This window comes from Dromiciops gliroides, chromosome 2 (assembly GCF_019393635.1).
Source record: "Dromiciops gliroides isolate mDroGli1 chromosome 2, mDroGli1.pri, whole genome shotgun sequence".
Taxonomy (NCBI): domain Eukaryota; kingdom Metazoa; phylum Chordata; class Mammalia; order Microbiotheria; family Microbiotheriidae; genus Dromiciops; species Dromiciops gliroides.
The window spans coordinates 369,549,646-369,559,381 of NC_057862.1; the positions used below are offsets into that span (position 1 = coordinate 369,549,646).

At 40.5% G+C, this 9,736-nt stretch overlaps 1 protein-coding gene across 5 annotated transcripts in view; it reads left to right on the forward strand.

Annotated features, from left to right (window-relative positions):
- RPN2 (ribophorin II) overlaps window positions 1-7,923 on the forward strand; it is a 53,399-nt gene extending 45,476 nt beyond the window's left edge. For 2 of the 5 annotated variants that reach the window (XM_043984045.1, XM_043984046.1), the window contains exons 15-18: window positions 1,195-1,270; window positions 2,246-2,375; window positions 4,274-4,321; window positions 5,825-7,541. In XM_043984045.1, coding sequence (XP_043839980.1) covers window positions 1,195-1,270; window positions 2,246-2,375; window positions 4,274-4,321; window positions 5,825-6,041 — 471 coding nt within the window. In that variant the 3' untranslated portion in view covers window positions 6,042-7,541. Of the gene's footprint in view, window positions 1-1,194; window positions 1,271-2,245; window positions 2,376-4,273; window positions 4,368-5,824; window positions 7,542-7,562 lie in introns of those variants that run through there. The other 3 variants (XM_043984048.1, XM_043984047.1, XM_043984049.1) reach the window with 3 other exon arrangements.
- The last annotated feature ends 1,813 nt before the right edge of the window (window positions 7,924-9,736 follow it).

The window sequence follows — 9,736 nt, forward strand, 5'->3', positions numbered from 1 at the left end:
CAAAAGCAGCAATTCTGCCAAAGCAGACTTGGTGTTCTTTTATGGCATAATTTAAAGGCAGCAGCAGTGCCTTACAACAAACTCGAAAAAATTGGGGATTCAATAAGAAATGGTGTCCTATAATGTGAGGTCTGTGATAAACATTTAACATGCAGGGTTCCATGCATACATAGGGAAAATATGCAATTCCTACCCTCAAGGAGCTTCTGATTTAGTAGGGTAAATTTGACATACGCAAAGAATTGTGACCCAGATAAGGGGAAACATAGAAATAGAGATCCAGAAGGGTGTGGTCTTTGGAAACCAAGCCAGGGTCTAATGTAAAATCTAGGAAAATGAGAAATGAAGGAAGACCATTGAATTTAGTGATAAAGGTCAGGAGTGAATTGGGTGGTGAGAGGGAATGACAGAGGGGCGTGACTTTTGGGGTCAACAAATTTGACCAAGGTTTGGGTTGTGTTTTAATATAGAGGACAATTGAACAAATCTTCAGCTTTAGAAGATTGGCTAAGCAAATTAGAAGGTACTATGTAGTTATTAAAAATAGCAGGTGGACTATATTGATGGATTAAATGGTTTATTTATAAAGGAAGTGAAAAAAGCAGAACTCAGAGTAATATGTAGAAACTGATTGCAACTATATAAAAATACATCTGTACACTGACATGGATTAGAAGAGAATTTGAAGTAATTTTCCTTATCTTCTTTCTTTTGCAAATTAGAGAGTCTAGATAGTTAAATAAAATCTAAATGGATAGATATGCTTTTACATTTCCAAAAACTTGAACCAGAATGTGAAAAGCTTGCTAATAGTCCTCATTGTCTTGTACATCCTGAGGAGCAAACAGCACATTTTTGGTTTTATAACAGATCCTACCACTGCCTGTACCCAATATTTGAACATTTTTAGGACTGGAATCAGTTTGCTTGGTGTAAGTGACCATCTAGCCTTTTCAGTTTTGTAACTTTTTTGTCTGAAAGTTGGGATGCCTTGCCAGCAAATGTAGTGAACTAGTGACATGCCTATGATGGGGTAACTTATAGTCATTTTTGGTCACTGGGAGAAACTCTCATTCTTTCCAGATTGAACACAGATTTTTAAGCATTTGGGTTGTTAAATGAATTAGTAACAACATTGACCATGTGTTACCTATATTTTAATGTTTTTTTAATGTGTGTTTTCCCATCTTGCAGTGGTTTCGGCTTGGGGCCAACATTTCCAACTTCACCTTTGCTCCCAGCACCATTATCTTTCACCTGGGACACGCTGGTAAGTGCCCCAGACAGGTAATTCTGCTTCACCCTTCTGACATTCAGACTGCACAGGCAAAAGCCATGTTAAGTGAACTCACAACCTATTAACTATAATGACTTAATAGGATAACATTTCTTTCTTCCTCCTGGCTTTTTAGAATGGTTAATATGGTGATAAACCTGTTTGGTCTGTCAGCTTATAGCAGCCATCATTCTATAGCAGGCTTCTCCAGGCAGCCCATTTACCTTCATTTAATAGCCATGTTCATCATGTTCATTTCAAGAGATTACTTTATTATGTCTTTACACTGAACCACCTTCCTAGATGAAGAGTGTTGTTGGAGTTCCCTAGGGCTCTCCACAGTGCACTGAACTGCACATTTGCTAGGGGTATTTGCCCACTTATTCAAAAGAACTCTATTTTTGAACCAAAGTAGCTGATTCTACAGTGGGTGTTTAGCATCTAAACCATGTTTTATACATGCACCATTTAATCATTAAGGATTTAAAAGCCAATTTTATGACTTTTGTCTGTGCCCCTCACAGGTCTTCATGCATACTTCCATCTTAGTGCCTCTTTTCATCCTTCTTCCTTCTGTCCAAGAATGACCAGATTGTGATTCTGTCAGGACCACTGTGATTAAAAAATAGACACCTTCAGTCTTGCCAGTCAGGCTATAAGGAAGCCAAACGTACTAATAATCCCTTGTCCCCTTATTTTCAAAACACTTGGACATATGTTTTCTCATTTGATTCTCACAAGTCTTCTGGGAGTTAGATGAGGCTATGATAATTATCTTCATTTTTCATCGGAGATATAGACAGGCTAAATGAGTTGTATAAGGTCACACTGCTAAGTGGTGGGTCCTAGGCCTCTGACACCAAGCCACCCTTTGTTCTTTCCATATCTTTTTTTCAGTTGTACTATAGTCAAGGGTGCTAGTTTAAAAGTCATCACTACCATAACAAGTTCTTGATTTCTTTCTCTTAGCTATGCTTGGCCTCATGTATGTCTATTGGACTCAACTCAACATGTTCCAGACCCTGAAGTACTTGGCCATCTTGGGGAGCATCACATTCCTGGCAGGCAACAGAATGCTGGCCTACAAAGCAGTAAAGAGGTAAAGTGGGGTGAGGTAGGGGCATTCTGAAGGAGGACAAGAGCCTGATGGGGATTGGTATCTCTTTATAAAATCTTGTTTTATGTTCTTAGTTACATTGCCACTTTAATGACCAACTTCACTGGGGGTTTCCTCCTGGACCTGTAGGGTGACTTTTGACATTTCAAACAGGGGGTAGTTTGCCTGTTTCCTGTGAGCAGAAGGGAAGCTAGTCAGTTGGCCGTTATCAGGGTGAATCACTGTTGGTATCAGTGCAGGCTGGGAGGTGGGGAGCATGGAGAAGAAGGCAGATGAAAGATGATGAAAGATTAAAGAGAAAATGACTAGAAATAATTTGCTTCTTGGACTGGTATAATAGAATTAGCTTTGATCTCATGGCTTGATGGATAAGGGCTGTATAGTCTAAAAAAATATACATCCTTACATATATGAGGAAGTACTTGTCACTTGGATCCAACCTAGAAGTAGAGGCTATTATCATTCTATGTCAGAAAGGGGCCATTTACTGATTAGCTCTAAGTATATTGAAGCCTCAACAATTTAAGTATCTACTGATTAGAACGAGGATGGGGAGTAATTACTTTATGATGATTAAAAGGGTTTAGGACATCTGGCATGAGAGTTGCTTTAAAAATTCACCACATATAAACATTCTCTTCCCTTCCTCTACTGAAACTGAGAGGTTCCTTGTATGCATATTGTCAGTTACCCTGTCCCTCTTAGCTCAATAGAATTGCCATCCTGCATACCACTGAATTACAACAGCTCATGATTCCACCCTCACCCCTTTGGAACAGGGAAACCTTGGAAAATTCTCCCTCTAGAACTTGAGACAGTTGATAGAACATTACTTCCCCTCTCCCAAGTGAAGGCTATATTCATTGCTTTCCCATCAGGTCCCTTTCCCAGAAACCTCTCGTGTCCTATAAAGAGCCCCCATGCACTGACTCAAGGTCTTTCCTCTTGTCATGGGGGGTGCCACCTCTTTGCCATGAGGAAAACAAAGCATTCCAGACTCATTCATCTGCTCCTTTCATTACCAGCCCTTATGGTGATTCCATACAGATGGCAGCATGGATTTCCAACTTGAAATAAAGGCAGATAGAACTACAGAGTTCTTTCTATATGGTTTGTCTCTGTTAGAACTTGGATTATTTCAGCCAACTAAAGGCTGTCAGATAAAGGTAAAAATGATGTTTTGTGGGTGCAGTAGTCTCTCCCTTTTCCCACTCACTTGGGTGTACGGATGTATACTCTAGTCTGAGGGTGGTTGATACTTATATTTAGTAGTGTCTCATCTAATTTTGCCACCAATTTAGCAAATAAATCAGAGGCTAACAGGGACACAGAACAGAGAGAGTTTCTGACTGTCTTGCTGTGGAGCATTAGGCAAAGAAATATATCCGGACTCCCTGTGATAGATAGTCGGAACTCCACCAGGGCTTCCCTTAGCTCCAGCACTCGCAGCAAGTTCATTTTCTTTCACCTTCCCAGCTCCTTCAGATACCTTCACTTACCTCTGCATTGCCTTTTGATGGGAGTTGAGTACTCCAAGCAATTTTTGAAACAGACTAGTATTCTCTTGTGACTTACTTTGCAGAATCCCAGAGATTGCAGAAATGTTTTATTATGTGAAATTACCCTTTTGAAGGTGCCCTGGCAAACCAAGCAGGAACATGAGGGGGGAAGTGTTTGACTCGGGGTTTGCACTTCTTGACCTTGCTGTTTTGATACTGGAAGAGAGCTGCCATACTGACTTGGAAGAGACAATTAGATACTAAGTGGAAAATGAGTGATACTAATGGAAGCCCTGGTGGTGTGTGTGCCTTTTCTTTCTTCTGCTTAATTCTCCTCCTCACTATCCTTTCTTGATTCTCAAACCCTCTTTCCTTTGGCAGGATCGCTGCAGAACAGAGCAGTAGATTGGCAAAATATAGGACACTACGGTAAACCCAAAGGGGGGGTCTTACTAATGACCAGCTCTTCCCAGAAGTAAGGGCCCTTTCTGAATTTACCTGCCTCACGCATGTTGGTTGTTCCATCTAATTCTCACCTCCCTCACTTCCTGGGCCCAAGCAGTATTATTTGAAACTCCTTTCCAACCTGCTGGATCAGTCTGGGACTCTGGAACATGACCACCCCCACCCTGCCCCAAATGTGCCTATTCTTTGGAGGTCGCCACATTACCTGTACCAGAGAATGGTTCAGGTATTTCATGTCTTATATGAAGAATGCTATGACTCTCCTACCCTTCATTTTTATGAGGTGCTCACTGCCTGTAAAGGGGTTCCTTGCTGATCGCAGTATAGTGGAATTCAGCTCAGTGTAAGTAGGGTCAGATTTTGACCGCCTCCAAGGGGACCCCACTCAATACCAAAAGGAACTTTTGTGAATCTCAAGGACCATGTTAGAATGAGAAGCCAGAGTATTTGAGGTGAATCTTTTTCTGTGATTGGTATTTGTGAAAAAGAGCAGTCAGTGTTTATGAGTCCGGACCTGCTGTTACGGTCTTGTCCAGGCAGTGCCTTTCATCCTTGTCATAAATTTTTGGCCACTTTGCAGACTTAGATCATGAGTCTCAGTGAAGTATATGATAAGGTAAAGTGGACACCAGAATAAGGACTGATGACCACAAAAGCAAGGTGACTAGATAGCAAAGCTGGAATGAGAAAATAGGTTCCTAGAATTCAGAAAGTGGTGTGGAATGGCCTGGTTTGCCCCCTACAACTCCGAAATAGCTAGTTAAAACCCTTTCTTCATTCTTAGGTCATTATTAATGAGACCCCTTTCCAGGGGTTGGGAGTGATTGTTTGACACTATATTGATCAGTTCCAATAGGCTGGAAGGAAAGGTATAATGATGATTGAATTTTAAAGGCCTACCTATGGTTGTTGCTTGTATTGAAAGCTGTTCTCCTAGCCAGACTGAAGCAGGAGGGTTTTGGTCACTCTCTCCAAAGGAGAAATCAACAGAATTGAACCTCATGCTGTTTTATGAACTTAACCTCCTTTTCTTCAGCCCTCAGTGCAGAAAGACAGAACTCTTATTTTTGTCATAAAATCTGCTTCCTCTGACTGAGGCCTATTTGGGAAAATACTGGTATTGAAGTCCCTGTTGTTCTTCCTTCTATATATTGATTATATTTAATTATAAAATGAGGCATCATTTTGATTCTCACATATTTACTTATGTTTAAGCCCAGATAGCTTTAAGGAAAGAAAAGTTAACTTGATCATTTGGACTTGGGATTTTCTGATGTTGGGATTTTAAGAAAAAGCCCTTGGTCTTTATGTTTGTGTTCTTTTGAGTCTAGATTGGCAGAATATTTCCTGTCTTTACTTGCACTCAAAGGACAAAGGGCTGCTAAATCACTTTGGGAGGGTTACAGTGCTTTATACATAGTAGGTGTTCAATAAATATTTGTTGGTTAATTAATTGATTGGAGTTAGGGTCGAGAACATCAAAGCAAATCGTCAAGCCAAGGGAACAATCAGGAGTCGGGGTCAGGTAACCAGCCCGGGGTCGGAGATCCGGAGAGCAGGATCTGGAGTGAAGCAGAGGCAGCAAACAGGAAGCGAGGACAGGAGCACAGGAGATCAGGATCAGGTCGCCAAGGCAACATCAGGAACACTGGAGAGCGGAGTCGGGTTGCTAAGCCAAGGTTAGGAACAGAGATCATAGTCAGGAGGGGTAGGGGAAGCATAGAGATAGAAGTTTAACTTCTAGTTGGGGGGGGAAATGCAGTTCATCAGCAAAATAGAGAGTAACTAGAGGCCCTCAATACCTAACTGAATCTGCTGGTGCCTTCTCCGCTTCACCCTAGCTTGACAGGCTAATCTCTGTATTCTCGACCTACCTGTTTTCCCCCTGGGCTTTAACATGCACTGAGAGGTAGTAATAGGAAGAAAAAACTTCTTAGGATTCAAGGATATTATCTTTTTGTCCCCTTGTGCTACTCCCTTTCCTCCTTTCCTCCCCTCCTCTTTATTTCTCTCTCCCTTCTCCCTACCACATTTATCAGCTATTCAATGGAAATCAACCGACCACCCTTTATTCTTAGGCTAATATTTGACTTTGGGGCATCAGCAGACAGTTTCCAGGCAGAACTTCTTAGCTAAGAACTCATTTTGTTCACACCTATACTTCTCATTAATCTGCCTCTTCATTGCTTATCCTATCCTCTCCCCACTTTCCCATAAACCGGGCAGAAACATTGGGCTTAAAAAATGCTTGGTTGAATAAGGGCGCTTTCCTTGCATGCTCATGCTGCTGTCTGCATGTCAGTTTCCATGTGAACATATTCCATCTCTTGTCATAGGAAGGAGGGATGGATTAGAAGCCAAATCAGAAATGGAGAGTCCTTTGGATATGTTGGATTTGGCTGCCCCTTTGGTTACTTGTGGTTTACTAAGGAAAGACTGCTAAGTGTTTGTACCTGCCCTTGGAGTTTGTTTCTTCATTAGATTCCTAACCCTCTCTGTAATTGAATCTTCACAATGTTGAGTCCTCAGTGCTCTGTAGAACTACAGAGTGGAAGATGGGATTCTTCTGAACTTTCCTTTTTCCGTGACAGAGCTGGACTGATTTGATCACTTGAATATATATCCCACTGGTAATGTGGCTGTAGCCAGGGCTGGAATTGTTGCCTATTGTGCTTTCCTGTTACTTTTGCAAACTGGGAAAAGGGCCACAGGGAAGGAGGGATTGTGATTACACAGTAAAATCTCAAGTGTTTTTCTGATGAGATTTTGTTCCAGTGAGCCAGCTTCCATTCCCTAGAAGCCAGACTTTCCTTGGCTTGGAAGCATAGCTGGTCCAGTGGCAACTCGTAGGGGGTTTTGACTCCCTTAATACTTCCATACATAAGACATTGTTTGGCAAGTTGGAGTCAACAAGATCCAGGCCAAGTGTTCTTTAACCGTTTCATCTGTTCTCTTGCTTTTCCTCTTGTTGAGATTCACCCTGTATTTGGGGGCTGCATTGGGTGTAGTGTCACTGGCAACATCTTGTCTCTTTATATTTCCACATCCCATTCTTCATATGTGTTCATTTTCTGTGTTTATGACCTTAAGAAACAGGATCTTTCAGTGTCAAAGATGCTTGATCACCTGGTTGTCATTAGGTAGGAAATGCAACAGCAAATTAAGACCTGGGATAATTTTGTATTTCTCTCCCTCTTTTTTTCAGAGCCACACAGTAGTACCAGAAGGAAGAAGGAAAGTCTAAAAACTTAAAAGAATGGTCCTTGCAATAGAAGCCAAGGAACAATTTACATTCTGGAGAGTGGAACATGGAACCAATTTTTGTTTAAAACAAACAAACAAACAAAAAAGTCCAGGATCTTATGGTTGTATTTTTGCTTGTCTTTTGTTTTTTCACTCTCCTGTTGAGCAACTCTCTGGGAGCCTGGATGTTTGGTTCCCTTGGAATTGTGGCCATCAGCCATCAAGAGGCTGTGATGGATTTCTTAAGAATGCCCAGATGTTGAGTTTTGGAATGTTTGAATTCTAATTATTGTGATTTGTAATAAAGAGTCTGATGAGAGAAACGGAGACCTCTGAGAATTTTATTCAGATATTTCTGGGGCGGTTGATAGTGTGTGTATGACATTGATATGTAGTTCATTTTGCTTGGAAGAAAAGCTAAGCAAGTTGACTGAAGCATTACTTTGGGAATTCTGGTCTTGGTCTCATATAAACCCCCACTTGTTCTCTTCTCATATTAGGATTGGGAGTTTCCTGGGACATCTTCCTTTCTTTGTTTTTACCCAGTGTTATCCTCCTTCAGTAAACACCAGCTATATCTTGGTGTCTAGTATCTAATTGTCTTTAGCATCTAGATTTCTGCTTTAACAAATAGTGGATAGTTTGTGGTTGAGTGGAGCAGATACTGTCCAGGGTCCTGAAACAGGAGAGGCCATATGAATTCTGTAATTGGGCCCACTTCTGTCCTAATCAATAGAGGTGAGATCATAGCCTCATAGATTTAGAGCTTTAAGGGACTTCAAAAGTTATCTAGTCCAGCCTCCTCACTTTACAGATGAAAGAACAAAGGCCCAGAGTGGATATGATGTCACACAGATGGTGAGTAGCCGAGTCAGAAGCTGAGCTTATATTCTCTGATTCTAAATCTCAGACTCTTTATATTAAACCACAATAAACCACTTTGCAATTACATTCACCTTCCCAAGAACAGGTATCTTGAAGTTTTTTTGCAGGGTTGGCCTTATCCATGTAAGCAGAGTAGTTTTTGGTATGATATGATTTCAGATGTGTTAGGCAAGCCCCCTTTGCCCAAAAACGCTTTCATAAGTCTAGAATTCTTCACTGTTGACCTTTTCTGAAATTAAAAATGCATAGTAAAGGGGCAGCTAGGTGGCACAGTGGATAAAGCATGGGCCCTTGATTCAGGAGGACCTGAGTTCAAATCCAGCCCCAGACACTTGACACTTACTAGCTGTGTGACCCTGGGCAAGTTGCTTAATCCTTATTGCCCCGCGAAATAAAAACAAACAAAAAATGCATACATCACCAATCATTCTGAATGGCAATTTGGAATTATGCTTAAAAATTACTAAGATGTTAACACCCAGAGATACCATTGCTAGGCAGGTCAAAAACAGAAACAAGGAGCCCACATATCACAAAATACTGATTGATTTTAGTTAGTTTTTTGTGTTGGCAAAGAGCTGGAAGTAAAAGAAATGACTGTTGATTGGGGAGTAGCTAAACAAATAGTGGCACATTGATATAAGAGAAAGAAACAATTTGAAAATTTTAGAGAAAGAAGATAGTATAGTGTGATGAATAGGGCACTGGAAGCCATAAGACCTTGAATCCTGCCTCAGATATATAGTAGCTCTGTGATCCTGGATAAGTCACTTCACCTCTGTATCTTAGGTACCTTCTCTATAAAGTGATGGGATTAAACTTGATGGCCTTGAAGGTCACTTCCAATCTAAAAGCTATGATCCTATGGTTTACATGAACTAATACAGAGAATCAAGTAAACAAAGCCAGGAAAATTATCCAATGATTGTAACAACATAATAAAAAACAAAGTTTTTGAACACTACATAATTAAGGACTAACCATAGTCCCTGAGAAAAGTAGAGAAAAATATACCATCCTCCTCTCTGCAAAATTGGAGGATTATTGATATGGAATATTGCATATTCTGGAAGACATAGTTCATATGTTAGCTTGTTTTCCTGAACTACCTTTTTTAATCTTTATTTTAAAGGTTAACTTGCTGAGTAGGAGGAAGGGATATGCTTAGAAAGAAAGGTATAAAACAAGATTTAAATTTTTTTTTAAGAAAACTTTAAAAAGAATCCCACTCCCCCAAATAAATGTGTGTGG